The 18,335-nt window shown below is 44.6% G+C and overlaps 2 protein-coding genes across 3 annotated transcripts; both read left to right on the top strand.

Annotated features, from left to right (window-relative positions):
* Window positions 1-6,923: 6,923 nt before the first annotated feature.
* LOC141989077 (olfactory receptor 5G9-like) lies at window positions 6,924-7,856 on the top strand. Its single transcript, XM_074955333.1, has one exon. The coding sequence runs from the start codon at window positions 6,924-6,926 to the stop codon at window positions 7,854-7,856; it is 933 nt and encodes a 310-aa protein (XP_074811434.1).
* A 4,879-nt stretch (window positions 7,857-12,735) lies between these two features.
* LOC141989864 (olfactory receptor 8U3-like) lies at window positions 12,736-16,786 on the top strand. 2 transcript variants are annotated; one of them, XM_074956785.1, is made up of 2 exons: window positions 12,736-12,747; window positions 15,857-16,786. In XM_074956785.1, exons 1-2 carry the CDS (start codon window positions 12,736-12,738, stop codon window positions 16,784-16,786), a joined length of 942 nt encoding a protein of 313 aa, XP_074812886.1. The 2 variants fall into 2 exon arrangements, with proteins under 2 accessions (XP_074812886.1, XP_074812887.1); XM_074956786.1 differs by lacking the exon at window positions 12,736-12,747 and having other exon boundaries at window positions 15,848-16,786.
* The last annotated feature ends 1,549 nt before the right edge of the window (window positions 16,787-18,335 follow it).

The raw sequence follows: 18,335 nt of genomic DNA, 5'->3' as shown, positions 1-18,335 counted from the left end.
GAGGAAAAACAAAGAGATATCACCAAGTCATGGGCAAACAAGTCAGTTTCAGAGCGTTTTGGCCTTTAATTGAAATTACAGTGGGCCATTCATGGGAAGGGAAGAAAGGAATTATCCTTAGACAAATTTTAACTTTTCTGAACATATTTACCTATCAAAAGGAGGAAAGAGCTTTATGAAGGGAGGGAGAAGAGTGACAGGAAAAGGAGAGAAAAACTGCTTTAATAGGAAGGGGGAAACTCCCGCATCCATTCAGGGAATGTCCATACTAAGGCCATTACATTGACTCAGCAAGGTGTGCAGCAGTACCGCAGCATAGATGCTTTCCACATTGGTGGAAGGGGTTTTCCATCGATGTAGTTAATCCAGGTCTCCGAGAGGCAGTAGCTAAGTCAGTGGAAGAATGACATTGAGGGTCAGTACAAGCTAACTGCCTCGCACAGGGTGTGAGAAGTTTCCCCGCCCTGTGCGACAGAGCTCTGTTGATCTAATTTTTAAGCATAAACCAGGCCTCAGAGAAGCTGCCAATGGAAAAGACCATTTGGGAAATCTAGTCCTATCTCCCTGCCAGGGCAGCAGAATCCCCTTCGGTTCTTTTTGTTCAGGGTAGTTGGAAATATTCCACTTATCCCAGCTTCCCCGTAGAGATTCTTCTGTATTCTGATTGAGCTCAGTGTGAGGCTGTGAGTGTGTATTGGGCACTCTGTGTGCGTGTGTGTTTGCTGTGAAGTGGGCACAGTGTGTGTGTGTTTGCTGTGCAGTGGGCACTATGTGTGTGCATGTGGTGGGGGTACACTGGAGCTGAATGTCAAGTGGAGACAGATGCGTGTCCCTTGCCCTGCCCAGTGCTCAGGCTGGCGTCCCCCCTCATAGAATAGAATAGAATAGAATAGAATAGAATAGAGGTCCCTCCCCCCAGTGCAGGGCTCCTTGTCAGATCACAGAATCATAGGACTGGAAGGGATCTCGGGAGGTCATCTAGTCCACTCTCCTGCAATCATGGCACTTCTAAGTATTATCTATTATCTAGCATTATCTGCAGTTCACTGAAACTGAGATTCACTCAGTTCAGGGGCTTCTTAGTTAATTGAGACTTTCACAGTACCCAGTTTTCAGCCTTTCTGGCCAGTCTGCAACTTCGGCAGTTCTAGCTTCTTTTGATCTTCACTTTTACTTATTTTGCTTATTTTTCTGTCCCTATTTCCCTTACCCAAAATAAGCAATCAGAAACTAACAAAACAGTAATCACTTTGTCTATTCTCGACCCACCACAGCCAAAACTCACTTAAAATCACGACCAGAGTCTCAAAGAAATCAGCTGTGCACAGATCCTGCTCAGCTACGCCACTGTGACGTCTTGGGTCACAGAAACCCCTTTGGGACTGCCACGCGATGTGCTGAGTCTCCCTCTGAGCCTGTTTTCCCTGCCAGCTTGGGACTTCAGTACCTTACCTTGTTTGAGCTAGACACGCTTGCCTGTTGCAAACCCGGATCCAAGTTTCAACCACGTCCTCCACAAGCTGCAGGCTTCACTGAAAACAACTTAAGAAGTGCTCCTATTTCTAACATTCAGATAGCCAGCTCCCAATGGGGTCCAAACCCCAAATAAATCCGTTTTACTCTTTATAAAGCTTATATAGGGTAAACTCATAAATTGTTCGCCCTCTATAACACTGATAGAGAGATATGCACAGCTGTTTGCCCACCCCCGCCTCCTGGAATTCATACATACTCTGGGTTAATGAATAAGTAAAATGTGATTTTATTAAATACAGAAAGTGGAATTTAAGTGGTTCCAAGTAATAACAGACAGAACAAAGTGAATTACCAAACAAAATAAAATAAAACATGTAAGTTGAAGCCTACTACAGTGAAAACTAAATGCAGGTAAATCTCACCCTCAAAGATGTTGCAATAAGCCTGTTTTACAGATGAGACTTCCTCCTAGTGTGGGTCCAGCAATCACTCACACCCCTGTAGTTACTGTCCTTTGTTCCAGTTTCTTTCAGGCATCTCCTTGGGGTGGAGGGGCTATCTTTTGTGCCAGCTGAAGACAAAATGGAGGGGTTTCCCCAGGGGCTTATATAGTCTCTCTCGTGGGTGGAAACCCCTTCCCCTCTCCTCTGCAGAATCCAGCTCCAAGATGGAGTTTTGGATTCACATGGGCAAGTCATGACTCAGTTCCTTACATGACAACACTACATTCCCAGGAAAGCTCATATGTGGATTGGAAACTCTCAAAGTTCATTGTTAGCTTAAGTGTTTCTTGATTGGGCACTTACAGAGAATAGTTTTTTTCTCAAGAAGCTGTCCAACTGCTTCACTGAGGGTACTTACAATCAAGCAAGTACATAACAAGTATTCATAACTTTGAATACAAAAACGTTACATGCACACAAACAGGATGAATATATGCAGTAGATCATAAGCTTTGCAGAGATATGTTACACAGCATATCTGGCATAAAACATATTGAAGTTATGTCATATTTACAGCCATGAGCTTATTTCTATAAAGAATTATGGGGTGCAACATCACACTCTGTTTCACGGAGTATAAATTATGGGAAATAAATAAAACTAACAAAAGAATCAGAAGGGAGCTGGCATGCTCAGAGATATTTTGTAGCATCATCTGCAGAGATGCTGCAGAGATCTTGAGTGTTAACCACCAGTTTGGGGAATATCCTCCTTTTTGCAGCCTGCCCTGACCTTGGCATTTTCACTGAGGATTGCCCAAGGCACCTGCGGATCACAGGAGGCACAAAAACCAGGAGGAGGAGTTATGAGTATGACTCTTAGAGGAAGTAGGGGCATAGTGTTTCCTGGGCAGAGACCTGGGGTGACAGACTTTGGATACAGAGATTGCTGGGTTTTGGTTGTTTCTAGTGGTGTTCAGGGAAGCAGGACTTTGCCTCCATTCTTTGTAGCCCCTCCCCCATGGATTATGCCAAAGAATGTAGCTGACTTGGATCATCAATTTTTCCTCCTAATACAATCGACCCTGCAATGCCTCACAGGTTGGGACCACTTAGGAGAAGGGGGCACCAACATTCCCTGGAGCACTGATAATACCAGCCAAGCCTGCACACCCTTGCGGGATAATTTCTCCTACCATAGTGAAGAAGGGAAGAGTCATTACTGGGCCTGCCTTGGGTCTCCTTGTGGAAAGGTGATGACCACAATGTCCTTGTGCATCTGCAGCCATGGATCAGTGCATGGGCCCATCCCTTGGGGGACCTACACTTTCATGTCAATTGAACACTGCTGTCAATCAGCACCGCACCTTTGGTGTTCCTGGGATATTTTCTAGGTTGGTGGCTGTGACATACCAGGGTCCAACCCAGACTAATCAGGAGCTGTGTCATACCTGCCTGAAACCTTGCAATGCCTTGCTGAAGTGGCTTCAACCTTGGCCACTCACAAACAACCATCTAGCATGCAAATCGCACCCGAGGCATGTGTGTGTAACTGCAGCCTGGCCAGGAATAGTTGGGCAACACTCAGGCTCTCACCACTGTTAGAGAGCTTATTCCTTCACTCTCCCACTTCCCTGGTCCTTCTCGCATGAACAGAGAGCAACAATACCCAAAGTCCGAAGGTGCAAACAATTCAATGTTTATTGGGGTGAACTTCCAGCAAGCTTAAATACAAGTTCCTTTTTCCTTATTTTTGAATCCCAACTTACTTCCTGTTTTCCCCTAATTTATATAGTAATATTCTTAGCTATACCTTAACCAATCATTCTTCTGAAATTTAACTAACCAATCCTAACATATTGTAATATGATTAGCTAACCAATTATATCCCACCACAATAATTAGATTACACCCAGCAAAATTAATTATACAGCAGACAGAAACAATCACAGAACCAGACAGAGATTATACAGACAAACAATAGCAAAGTGGGAACTATAATGACAAAACAATATAGAAGTGAGGATTTCACATCCCAGCTATTGATAAGTGAGTTCTTGCCAGACAGGATGCTATCAAACTAAGTTTCCTTTTACATTTCTAGGCACTTCCCTTTCTCTGGAGGTGATAGGAATACAATCCTGTCCTGATAGTGCCTGACAGCCCAATAGCACCTTACTTCAATGTGACTAGTTTGGAATGTGAGGATGTGACCTGTCGCTTCCTAGCTTATGGCTGCCTCTGCTGCTTAGCCAAAGGCCTTAGGCTAAGAACAGGGCCTCAAACTGTCAGAGTAAGAGAAGGCCCTTACACCAGCAGACAGTAATTTTGATTCTTTCTTTTATACCTCTAGAACTAGCCAAGTGATAAGAATACCCCTAAATTCTTAAAGTACAGGCCTTTACAGACAGGCCTGAATATCTATATCCTAACAACCACCCTTGCTTATACGGCAAGGTGACCCCAACACATTCCCCAGTCTTTGATTTCCCTCCAGAAATGTATGTCCTGTGTTGCCCAGTCCTCTCCTGGACAATGCAAGCTACATTGTCCATTATTTCTTTAATAGCACTAACATGCATGCAACTTAATTTCTCAGACACTTCTATTTAAACACACTGGATTAGATAAAACAATAAAAAAACAAAGTTTATTGACTACAAAGATAGAATTTAAGTGAGTGCAAATAAGGAGGCATAGAAGTTAGAGATGGTTTCAAGAAAAATAAAGCTAGAATGCAACTTGTGCCTAAGTTAACAAATGATGTGAAATTCAAAGCAAAAGTTTCCTCACCACATGCTCTCAGCAGTCTCACTGACCAAACATCTTAGGTCAGGAGCCATCCCCTACTCCAATGGCTGCTTCCTTTATCCCTTCAGATGCAGTGAATCAATGGACATAGAGAGAGAGAGAGAGGTGCCTTGGGATGTCTGCGCTTTCTTTTTAGAGTCCTATTCCCCCTTTGAGAAACATTTCCACCTGTTTACCAGAAGACAAAGTGTCTTTGTAGAAGGATGTTCCCTGCTGCTTTTTCCTCACATATTTAGATACAAAATTAAGTAGAACACAAATTTCTTTGTTTAAGACAGAGCAGTTTGCCAGCCTCAGTTTTCACCATGTCTTAAGGACACAATACAGTGTAGTCTTATAACTTCACATACATGATAAAAATATTATTAATATTTGTGAGGAGAGCATGACTATTTTTAGTTGACTCATAGATTTATTTAGCATTCTATAGCTGAGCTCTGTGTGCAGATCATATGCATGCAAGACGGACAGTTTTGTGAACTGCACAAGTCTGTAGCATGTTGTGGCCTCCCCCTGAGCTCCTCTGGTCATAATGTGGTCAGCATCAAGCAAAATGAGTGACCCTATCTTTCCTACTTTGGGGAGTAACCTAGCAAGGGAAGGACATAGGATACCATGGTGATTGGCATACTATAAATAGCTAGATAATCTGGAGTACTCTTACATGTCTTAAAGGTTTTACATTCCACCTACTGGGGCCAGGACAATGAGGTTACTCTGAAACCAGGAATGACAGAGAAGATATCAGCTACACCTGCAGACAATTAATTTGTTTCACCTGTATCTAACTTTCAGTTCCTTTGATTCCAAATTTGTTGCTAAGGCTGGTTGAAAATTTTTTTGAGAAGTTTTTTTGATAGGAAATTGGATTTTCCATTTAACTATTTTTTCTGAGAAGTTATCTTTTCCCTGGAAATTATAAGCTTTCCATCAAAATACCAAACTCCCCTCCTCCCTAACCATGGCTGTGGGACTCTGGTGATGTTCCAGGGCACTTCAGCAAGAGGAGAGACCATCATGAATCACGGGGGATGTAGTCCAGGCTGGGAGCGAGGAACATGGAAGAGATTGGTGCTGTGGAGTGTCTGAGGCACCCTCATGGTATTTCTGAGTCAAACTATTAAGATTTTAGTGAAAAGATTTTGGTCTTCACAAAAAAACAAAACCCTTTGTGGATCAGCTCTATGCAGTACCCAGCTTGAAGTGAAAACAGCAGGATGAAATACACCCCAAACCTCATACTCTGTAACTCTTGTAGTAATTGCATCATTTAATAAACCAGTAGAAAGAGTCGGTCAAATTAATCCCCTGGGCACCAATTACACAGAGGGTGGCTTTGGTTTACTGAATTCATTTAGGTGTTATGGCTCTCTGAGCTCAGGTATTCCCAGTTGCTTCAGGAATTATGTCCCACAGATCACACATCTTCGTATAAAGCTTCCCGAATGGTCCAGACTGGCAGTTTCTGTCAATGATGAAACACCACCACATCTCTCCCTCTCTTCTCAGCAGGTACATGCTATTCTCCTGAATTACAGACACGCACACACATAGACACCTTGGGGATCAGCAGGTATTGAATTAGAGAACTCCTGCACCAAAAGCCTCAGCCCCAACTCCTACCCCTTCAGCTAAAGGAGTGACCACCTTGGTTGGAAAAAAGTAGGCAATTACCTAGTCGCTGAAGTCAGGGATTTCCATTATGTCTCTGGGTTTTCAGACAGGCTAAAGTAAATGCCAAAAAGCTTACTAAGCACGGTAAACAACTTTACCCCAAACGGACATGTGAAGTCACAGAGCTCCCCTTGCCCAAAGAGGGTGGAAAGATTGACACTCCGTTACTCTCACCCCTTCTTTAGCGATGGGAATAATCCCTTCAGACTGATTCTCTCACAGCAGAGTCACAAGTTACTGTTTTCTTTTCAGATTTGTGAACAGTAATGTTTGTGTGTGGGACATGATTAACCTGTGTGTCATTGTGTTTGCACAGAGTGTGCATTTTGTCAAACACCTGGAATGACCAGCTGTGAATATCTGGCTCTGTGGACTAAGCCCTTCCCTGAGCAGGTACTGACGTCCATTGAGAAACTGATCTCTATTTATCCTCTCTTACGTCATTACAGAGAAGGGACAGGTTTTCTGCACCATCCACCTGCCAACATCTCTGTAGCTGCCTGGTCTGTGTTCAGAGGAGATGGGAAATCACTCGGAGGCAATGAAGTTCATTCTCTCAGGACTGACAGATCGTCCGGAGCTGCAGGTCCCCCTCTTTGTGTTATTCCTACTGATTTATGGTGTCACCCTGGTGGGGATTGGGGGGATGATCTTGTTAATCACAATTGATCCCCGACTCCACACCCCCATGTACTTTTTCCTCAGGAATTTGTCTTTCTGTGACCTCTGCCTTTCCTTCATAATTTCCCCTAAGATGCTGCTGAATTTCTTAGCCGAGAGGAAAAACATTTCTTACACTGCCTGCACTGTGCAAATGTATCTCTCTTTCATTTTTGGAGATGTTGAGTGCCTCTTGCTGGCTGTGATGGCATATGACCATTATGTGGCCATCTGTAACCCTCTGCTCTATACGGTCACAATGTCTAGGCACCTTTGTAAACAGCTGGTGGCTGGGGCATACGCTGTTTGGGTGGTGGATTCAATGATGTACACATGTTGCACATTTCGGCTGTCATTCTGCAGCTTCAACATCATCAATCATTTCTTCTGTGACATCCCCCCACTGCTGGCACTCTCCTGTTCTCACACCCGCATCAATGAGATTGTGATGTTTGCTATGATGAGCTGCATTACAGGGAGCAGCTTTGTGACTGTCCTCCTCTCCTATGTCTACGTCATCTCCACCATCCTGCAGATCCGCTCTGCTGAGGGCCGGCGCAAAGCATTCTCGACTTGCATTTTCCACTTAACCGCTGTGGTCCTGTCTTTTGGCACCCTCCTCTTCATATATTTGCGTCCCGCCTCCAGCTATTCCATGGACAGAGACAAAGTGGCCTCAGTGTTTTACACGCTGGTGATCCCCATGTTGAACCCCCTCATCTACAGCCTGAGGAACACGGAGGTGAAGGACGCCCTGAGGAAAGCAATGAATAAACTCCTAACCAATTCTTGAATCTGTTTAACTCTGTATTGGTTTAGTTATTGGAGTGGAAACAGTTAAATTCAATTCCCAGCCCATTACGACGTAATGTTGCAGAGCCCATGTGATTATTGTTCATTATTATTTTGTTATTCATATTAATTTGTTTGTATTCCAACAAGGTCTGCAGGCCTCAATTGAGGTCAGTGGAGAAAACCTGAGGAAGACTCACAGGTCCAGAAAGAGAGAATGATTTTATAAGCTGGTTCCTAGGGGCATCCACCTAGAGGGTGAAATTTTCAACTTCACATCTCAGGACATCGGGTGGCAGTTCCCACTGTATTTTACACTGAATGCATCTGATGAAGTGAGCTGTAGCTCACAAAAGCTTATGCTCCAATAAATTTGTTCGTCTCTAAGGTACCACACGTCCTCCTTTTCTTTTTGCAGCTACAGGCTAACACGGCTGCTACTCTGAAACAGTTCCAAAGGGGTTTCTGTGACACAACCTGTCATACAGAGTTTAGGAATAAAATTGCAAAACAATGTGTGTGTGTCTGGGGCAGGGGGGGACGACGTGGGCAGCATGGGAGGACAGCACAAGAACCGATGGACTTCAGTTGCAGGAAGGGTGATTTAGGTTGGACATTAGGTAAAACATCCCAACAGTGAGGGTGGCTAAGGACTGGAATAACTTGCTCAGGGAGGTTGTGGAATCTCCACCACTACAGATTGTTAAGAGCATGTTAGACAAACACCTGTCAGGGATGGTGTAGATAATACTCTGTTGTGCTGTGAGTGCAGGGGAGTGGACTAGATGACCTCTCGAGATCCCTTCCAGTCCTATGACTCTATGATCTCACAAGGAGCCCTGCACTGGGGGGAGGGGGGAAGCCAGCGTGAGCACTGGCAGGGCAAGGAACACGCATCCGTCTCCACTTGACATTCAGCTCCACTGCACTCCCCACCACATGCACACACATAGTGCCCAATGCACACCAAACACACACAGACAGATTGCCCACTACACACAACGCACACAGTGCCCCCTGCAAACCAAACACACACACACAGAGTCAGAGTGTCCACTACACACACACAGCCTGACACTGAGCTCAGTCAGAATGCAGAATAATCTCTACTGGGAAGCTGGGACAGCTGGAATATTTCCAACTCGCCTGAACAAAAAGAACTGAAGAGGATTCTGCTGCCCTGGCAGGGAGATAGGACTAGATTTCCCAAATGGTCTTTTCCATTGCAGCTTCTCTGAGACCCGGTTAACGCTTAAAAATTAGATCAACAGAGCTCTGTCGCACAGGGCGGGGAAACTTCTCACACCCTGTGCGAGGCAGTTAGCTTGTACTGACCTTCAGTGTCATTCTTTCATTGACCTAGCTACTGCCTCTCGGGAACGTGGATTAACTACATCAAAGGAAAAATCCTTCCATTGCTGTGGAAAGCATCTACACTATGGTGCTGCTGCACATCACAGCTGAGTCAATGTATTGGCCTTAGTATAGATATTCCCTGTATCCATCGGTGAGTTTTCCCCCTTCCCATTAAAGTGATTTTTCTCTCCTTTTCCTGTCACTCTTCTCCCTCCCTTGATAAAACTCTTTCCTTCCTTTGATAGGTAAATATGTTCAGAAAAGTTGCAATTTGTCCTCTTAGGATAATTTCTTCCTTCCCCTCCCATGAATGTCATTTCAATTAAAGACTGAAATGCTCTGAAACTGACTTACTTGCCCATGACTTGGTGGTACCTCTCTGTTTCTCTGCCCTTCACTTACAATGAGTTGAGGGGGAAGCAGTACCAGCTCAGAACCCAAAAATCAAACTGAGAGTTGAATCTTTCTCTGTTTGCTAACCACACCAACCTTACCCTTAATACCTCTGGAGCTGCTAACTTAGGCGGCAGAGGTTAAATTTGGCTTTGATGACTTTCAGATTTGGTCTCTGGAGCATCTTTGCTCCCAGGATAACAGATGTGCACAGCACATACAATTAATGGTGTTGCCGTATCTTTCCTTGTGGAAATGGAACACAGACGGACAGAGAATCAGCTGGCCTGGATCACTCTCTCTCCTGTGAGGTCATTTTAGCATGACACAAAACTGAGGTGACTGTATTCCACTTTATTTGTTGGTCACCACTTCAAATGCCTCTTTACGTAATTTCCCAACTTTGGGATGGAAAGGTGTGCAGAAATGAGTGAATTTCATCTTGACTAATTAAATTATTGTCAAAAACAATACCGTTTGGATTGACCTGAAACTTTTCACAAACATGTTACAAATACACCTTACAGCTTTGTCCCAAAACAATGTTTGTGCGTGTGTGGGGGAGAGGAGGATTTCATAGATTCATGGATGTTAAGGTCAGAAAGGACCATTATGATCATCTAGTCTGACCTCCTGCACAACGCAGGCCACAGAATCTCACCCACCCACTCCTGCGACAAACCTCTCACCTATGTCTGAGCTATTGAAGTCCTCAAATCATGGTTTAAAGACTTCAAGGAGCAGAGAATCCTCCAGCAAGTGACCCATGCCCCATGCTACAGAGGAAGGCGAAAAACCTCCAGGGCCCCTAACAATCTGCCCTGGAGAAAAATTCCTTCCCGACCCCAAATATGGCGATCAGCTAAACCCTGAGCTTATGGGCAAGATTCACCAGCCAGATACCCAGGAAAGAATTCTCTGTAGTAACTCAGCTCCCACCCCATCTAACATCCCATCACCGACCATTGGGCCTATTTACCATGACTATTTAAAGATTAATTTATTGTCAAAATTATCTTATCCCATCATACCATCTCCTCCATAAACTTATTGAGTTTAATCTTAAAGCCAGATAGGTCTTTTGCCCCCACTGCTTGCCTTGGAAGGCTATTCCAAAACTTCACTCCTCTGATTAAACTTCCCAATGACCAGTTTATATCCATTTGTTCTTGTGTCCACATTGGTACTGAGCTTAAATAATTCCTCTCCCTCTCCGGTATTTATCCCTCTGATATATTTACAGAGAGCAACCATATCTCCCCTCAGCCTTCTTTTGGTTAGGCTAAACAAGCCAAGCTCCTTGAGTCTCCTTTCATAAGACAGGTTTTCCATTCCTTGGATCATCCTAGTAGCCCTTCTCTGTACCTGTTCCAGTTTGAATTCATCCTTCTTAAATATGAGAGACCAGAACTGCACACAGTATTCCAGGTGAGGTCTCACCAGTGCCTTGTAGAACGGTACTAAAGCCTCCTTATCTCTACTGGAAATACCTCGCCTGATGCATCCCACGACCGCATTAGCTTTTTTCACGGCCATATCACATTGGCGGCTCATAGTCACCCTATGATCAACTAATATTCCAAGGTCCTTCTCCTCCTCTGCTACTTCTAATTGATGCGTCCCCAGTTTATAACAAAAATTCTTGTTATTAATCCCTAAATGCATAAACTTACACTTCTCACTATTAAATTTCATCCTATTACTATTACTCTAGTTTACAAGGTCATCCAAATCTTCCTGTATGATATCCCGGTCTCTCTCTAAATTAGCAATACCTCCCAGATTTGTATCATCCTCAGACTTTATTAGCACACTCCCACTTTTTGTGCTGAGATCAGTAATAAAAAGATTAAATTAGATTGGTCCCAAAACTGAGCCCTGAGGAACTCCACTGGTAACCTCCCTCCAGCCTGACAGTTCACCTTTCAGTAGGACCTGCTGTAGTCTCCCTGTTAACCATTTCCTTTTCCACCTTTCAGTTTTCATATTGATCCCCATCTTTTCCAATTGAACTAATAATTCCCCGTGTCACACCGTATCAAACACCTTAGTGAAATCTAGGTAAATTTGATCCACTGTGTTTCCTTTGTCTAAAAAATCTGTTACTTTCTCAAAGAAGGAGATCAGGTTGGTTTGGTACGATCTACCTTTTGTAAAACCATGTTGTATTTTGTCCCATTGACCTCAATGTCCTTAACTACTTTCTCCTTCAAAAAAGGCTAGTGTGTCTGGCTCAACAAGGCAGGGTTCTGGAGGCCCAGGCTTGCCGGGAAAACAGCACATCAGATGACAGGAGGGAGGGAGGGGGGTGGCATGCTTGGAGATACTTTGTTGCAAAATCTGCAGAGATGCTGCGGAGATCTTCACTGTTAACCACCAGTGACCAACACATGAAGGGGAGTACAGTCACCTAAGTTTCATATTATATTCAAAAGGCCTCACGGGAGAGACAGCGATCGAGAACAGCTGATTCTCTGGCCCTCTGTGTTCCATTTCCACAAGGAAAGACACGACAACAACATTAATTGCATGTGCTGTGCACACCTGTTGTCCTGGGAGCAAAGGTGATCCAGGGAGCAAATCTCAAAGTCATCCCAGGAAGCAGCTCCAGAGGTATTAAGGGTAACGTTGGTGTGGTTAGCAAACAGGGAAAGATTCAAAACTGATTTTACGGTACTGATTTTAGGGTTCTGAGCAGGTACTGCTTCCATCCTCATTGTAAGTGAAGGGAGGAAAAACAAAGAGATACCACCAAGTCATGGACAAACAAGTCAGTTTCAGCGGGCAGAGAGAGAGAGCGAGCGGTGCCTTGGGATATCTGCCCCTTCTTTTTATAGTGCTATCCCCACTTTGACAAACATTTCCACCTGTTTACCAGAAGAGAAAAACTCTGTGTAGAAGGATGTTCCCTGCTGCTTTTTCCTCAACGTTTTGGGCTACGTTTGTTTCCCTTCCTGCTTAACGACTCTGTTTACAGCTTAGATACAAAATTAAGCAGAGCACACATTTCTTTGTTTAAAAGAGAGCAGTTTGCCAGCCTCAGTTTGGAACATCTATGAATAACATGATAGAGGGTAATCTTATAACTTCACATACATTATCAAAAATGTATTAATATTTGCGATGAGAGCATGACTATTTTAGTTGACTCATAGATTTATTTATCATCTTAAACTGAGCTCTGTGTGCAGATAATATGCATGCAAGAGGGATAGTTTTGTGAATTGCAGAAGTCCGTAGCACGCTGTTGTCTTCTCCTGAGCTCCTCTGGTCATCATGTGATCTCCATCAAAGAAAATGAGTGAACCTATCTTTTCAATTCTGAAGCACTTAGAGGAGAGGAAAGTGATCAGGAACAGTTAGCATGGATTCACCAACGGCAAGTCATGCCTGACTAATCTAATTGCCTTCTATGATGAGATAACTGGCTCTGTGGATGAGGGGAAAGCAGTGGACGTGTTGTTCCTTGACTTTATCAGGGGTTCTTACACGGTCTCCCACAGTATTCTTGCCAGCAAGTTAAAGAAGTATGGGCTGGATGAATGGACTATAAGGTGGATAGAAAGCTGGCTAGATCGTCGGGCTCAATGGGGAGTGATCAGTGGCTCCATTTCTAGTTGGCAGCCGGTATCAAGTGGAGTGCCCCAAGGGTCTGTCCTCGGGCCAGTTGTGTTCAGTATCTTCATAAATGAACTGGAGGATGGTGTGGATTGCACCCTCAGCAAGTTTGCAGATGACACTAAACTGGGAGGAGAGGTATATATGCTGGAGGGTAGGGATAGGATACAGAGGGCCCTAGACAAATTAGAGCATTGGGCCAAAAGAAATCTGATGAGGTTCAACAAGGACAAGTGCAGAGTCCTGCACTTAGGATGGAAGAATCCCATGCACCACTACAGACTATTGACCGAATGGCTCAGCAGCAGTTCTGCAGAAAAGGACCTAGGGTTTACAGTGGACAAGAAGCTGGATATGAGTCCACAGTGTGCCATTGTTGCCAAGAAGGCCAATGGCATTTTGGGATTTATAAGTAGGGGCATTGCCAGCAGATTGAGGGACGTGATCGTTCCCCTCTATTCGACATTGGTGAGGCCTCATCTGGAGTACTGTGTCCAATTTTGGGCCCCACACTACAAGAAGGATGTGGAAAAATTGGAAAATGTCCAGAAGAGGGCAACAAAAATGATTAGGGGTCTGGAATACATGACTTTTGAGCAGAGGTTGAGGGAACTGGGATTGTTTAGTCTGCGGAAGAGAAGAATGAGGGGGGATTTGATAGCTGCTTTCAACTACCTGAAAGGGGGTTTCAAAGAGGATGGATCTAGACTGTTCTCAGTGGTACAAGATGACAGAACAAGGAGTAATGTTCTCAAGTTGCAGTGGGGGAGGTTTAGGTTGAATATTAGGAAAAGCTTTTTCATGAGAAGGGTGGCGAAGCACTGGAATAGGTTACCTAGGGATGTGGTGGAATCTCCTTCCTTAGAGGCTGATAAGGTCAGGCTTGACAAAGCCCTGGCTGGGATGATTTAGTTGGGGATTGGTCCTGCTTTGAGCAGGGGGTTGGACTAGATGACCTCCTGAGGTCCCTTAAACCCTGGTACTCTATGATTTTGTGATTCTACTTTGGGGAGTAACCTAGCAATGGAAGGATGTAACATACCATGGTGATTGGCATGCTATAATTAGCGAGATAATCTGGAGCACTCTTACATGTTTTACAGGTTTTACATTCCACCTACTGGGGCCAGGACAATGAGGTTACTCTGAAACCACGAATAACTGAGAAGATATCAGCTACAGCTGCAAACAATTAGTATGTTTCACCTGTATCTAACTTTCTGGTCCTTTGATTCCAAATTTGTTGCTCAGGTGGTTGAAAATTTTTCTTGAGAAGTTTTTTTTTATAGGAAATTGGATTTTCCAGTGAACTATTTTTTCTGAGAAATTATCTTTTCCCTGGAAATTATAAGCTTTCCATCAAAATACCAAATTCCCCTCCTCCCTAAACCATGGCTGTGGGACTCTGGTGATGTTCCAGGGCAGTTCAGCAAGGGGAGAGACCATCATGCATTGTGGAGGATGTAGTCCAGCCTGGGAGCCTGGCCCATGGAAGAGATTGGTGGTGTGTGGTATCTGAGGAACCCCCATGGCACTTCCAAGTCGAAATATTACATTTTTAGCTAATAGATTTTGGTCTCCACAAAAGAAAAAAACCCTTTGTAGATCAGCTCTACACAGTATCCAGCTTGCACTGAAAACAGCAGGATGAAATATTCTCCTAACCTCATACTCTGTAACTCTGGTAGAATTTGCATCATTTAATAACACAGTAAAAAAGAGTAGGTCTAATTAATCCCCAGGGCACCAATTAACCGAGGGTAGCTTTGGTTCACTGAATGCATTAATTAGGTGATGTCTCTCTGAGCTCAGGTATTCCCAGTTACTTCTGGAATCATGTCCCATAGATCACACATCTGAGTATAAAACTTCCCAAATGCCCCAAAGAGTCAGTTTCTGTCGATGAGGAAACATGAAACATCTCTCTCTCTCTCTTCTCCGCAGGTACGTGCTATTGTCCTGAATTACAGTCACATGCACACGCAGACACCACGGGGATCAGCAGGCATTAAATTCAATACCTCCAGCTCTTAATGCCTCAGCCCCAACTCCTACACCTTCAGCTAAAGGAGCGACCTCCTTGGTTGGAAAAAAGTAGGCAATTACCTAGTCACTGAAGCCAGGACTTCCCATGATGTCGCTGGGTTTTCATACAGGCTCCAGTAAATGCCAAAAAGCTAAATTAGCACAGTGAGTAAATTTACCCCAAACAGACATACCAAGCCACAGAGCTCCCCTTGCCCAAAGAGGGTGGAAAGATTGACACTCCTTTACTCTCACCCCTTCTTTAGCGATGGAATAATCCTTTCATACTGATTCTCTCACAGCAGAGACACAAGTCACTACTTGTTGCTAGGATTAGTGAACAGGAGTGTTTGTATGGGGGGCATGATTAACCTGCCTGTCATTGTGTTTGCACAGAGTGTGCATTTTATCAAACACCTGGAATGACCAGCTGTGAACATCTGGCTCTGTGGACTAAGAACTTCCCTGAGTGGGTACTGATGTCCATTGAGAAACTGATCTCCATTCATCTTCACTTACTTCATTACAGAGAAGGGACAGGTTTTCTGCACCATCCACCTGCCAACATCTCTGTAGCTGCCTGATCTCTGTTGAGAGGAGATGGAAGAGGGAAATCACTCAGAGGTGACTGAGTTCATTCTCTCAGGACTGACAGATAGTCCGGAGCTGCAGGTCCCCCTTTTTGGAGTGTTTCTACTGATTTATGGTGTCACCCTGGTGGGGAATGGGGGGATGATCTTATTAATCACAATCGACCCCCGACTCCACACCCCCATGTACTTTTTCCTCAGGAATTTGTCTTTCTGTGACCTCTGTATTTCCTTGATAATTTCCCCTCCGATGCTGCTGAATTTCTCCGTTGAGAGGAAAAGCATTTCTTTCACTGCCTGCGCTCTGCAGATGCATCTCTCTTTCTTTTTTGGAGATGTTGAGTGCCTCTTGCTGGCTGTGATGGCATATGACCGTTATGTGGCCATCTGTAACCCGCTGCTCTATATGGTCACCATGTCTAGGCACCGTTGTAAACAGCTGGTGGCTGGGATATACGCTGTGGGGGTGGTGGATTCAATGATATACATGTGTTGTACATTTCAGCTGTCATTCTGCAGCTCCAACATCATCAATCATTTCTTCTGTGACGTCCTCCCACTGTTGGCGCTCTCCTGTTCTGACACCCACGTCAATGAGATTGTGATGTTTGCTTTCATGAGCTGCATTGCAGTGAGCAGCTTTGTGACTGTCCTCCTCTCCTATGTCTATATCATCTCCACCATCCTGCAGATACGCTCTGCTGAGGGCCGGCAGAAAGCCTTCTCCACCTGCAGTTTCCACTTGACCTCAGTCATCCTGTATTTTGGCACTCTCTTCTTCATGTATTTACGTCCCACCTCCAGCTATTCCATGGACACAGACAAAGTGACCTCAGTGTTTTACACGCTGGTGATCCCCATGTTGAACCCCCTCATCTACAGCCTGAGGAACAAGGAGGTGAAGGATGCCCTGAGGAAAGCAATGAATAAAGGCCTAACCAATTTTTGAATCTGTTTAACTCTGTGCTGGTTTACTGATGGGGAGTGGAAACAGGTGAATTCAGTTCCCAGCCCATTACAAAGCCCATTGGAGTATTGTTCTTTATTGTACTGTTCTTATTATTATTAATTTTTTTGTATTCCTTCAAGGTCTGCAGGCCCCAACTGAGATCAGTGTACAAAACATGGGAAGCATCACAGGGCCAGAAAGAGAGAGAATGATTTTATAAGCTGGCTGCTAGGGGCATCCACCTTGAGGGTGAAATGTTCAATTTCATGTCTCAGGACAGCGGGTGGCAGTTCCAAAGCGGTTTCTGTGATGCAACCCGTTACACAGAATTTAGGAATAAAATTGCAAAAGAGTGTGTGTGTGTGTGTGTGCGCGCGCGCGCGGAGGGAGGATAGCACAAGAACCCATGGAAGGATGGTTTAGGTTGGACATTAGAAAAAACATCCCAACAGTGAGGGTGGCTATGCACTGGAATAACTTGCCTATGAAGTTTGTGGAATCTCCACCACTGGAGATTTTTAAGAGCAGGTGAGAGAAACACCTGCCAGGGATGGTCTAGATAATACTCAGTTGTGCTGTGAGTGCAGGGGAGTGGAATAGATGACCTCTCAAGGTCCTTTCCAGTCCTATGATTCTATGAAAGCACTAGAAGCCCTGCACTTGGAGGAGGGGGGACGCCAGCCAGAGCACTGGGCAGGGCGAGGGACACACACCTGCCAACACTTGATACTCAGCTCCACTGTACCTCCCACTACACACAACACACACAGTGCCAACTGCACACCAAACACACACACACACAGCCTGACACTGAGCTCAATCAGCTGGGAGGGCTGGAATATTTTCAACTTGCCTGAACAAAAAGAACCGAAGGGGATTCTGCTGCCCTGGCAGGGAGATAGGACTGGATTTCCCAACTGGTCTTTTCCATCAACAGCTTTTTGAAGGCCTGAAAAAATAGATCAACAGAGCTCTGTCGCACAGGGAGGGGAAATTTTTCACACCCTGTGCAAGGCAGTTAGCATGTGCTGACCCTAAGTGTCATTTTTCCATTGACTGAGCTACTGCCTCTCGGAGACGTGGATTAACTACATCGAAGGAAAAAACCCTCCCATCAATGTGAAAAGCATCTACACTGTGGCGCTGCTGCACACCATAGCTGAGTCAATGTAATGGCCTGAGGATAGACATTCCCTGACTTGATGGGGGGGGGTTCCCCCTTCCCATTAAAGCGATTTTTCTCTCCTTTTCCATCATTCTTCTCCCTCCCTTGTAAAGCTCTTTCCTTCTCTTGATGGGTAAATATGTTCAGAAATTTTCTCTCAGTCTCTCCTTTCAAAGTTGTTCTACTGTGGATAACTAATTAAATAACCATTAACCAGCTTTATACAGAGTAAAATGGATTTATTTGGGGTTTAGATCCCTTTGGGAGCTGGGTGTCTGTGTGCTGGAGACAGGTATCCTGCTGAGCTGGTTTCAGTCCAGATCTGCAGTTTTGGGGGTGTGGCCCGGACCCTGGGTCTGTGTTGCAGCAGGCTAACGTGTTTGG

Source organism: Natator depressus, chromosome 6 (genome assembly GCF_965152275.1).
Source record: "Natator depressus isolate rNatDep1 chromosome 6, rNatDep2.hap1, whole genome shotgun sequence".
NCBI classification, from domain to species: domain Eukaryota; kingdom Metazoa; phylum Chordata; order Testudines; family Cheloniidae; genus Natator; species Natator depressus.
The sequence above is the reverse complement of the archived record's forward strand: the minus strand, read 5'-3'. Positions and strand labels throughout refer to the sequence as shown.

Bases quoted from the DNA above. Each gene is read 5' to 3' on its own strand.
- LOC141989077 (XM_074955333.1), top strand. From the start codon at position 6,924: ATGGGAAATCACTCGGAGGCAATGAAGTTCATTCTCTCAGGACTGACA.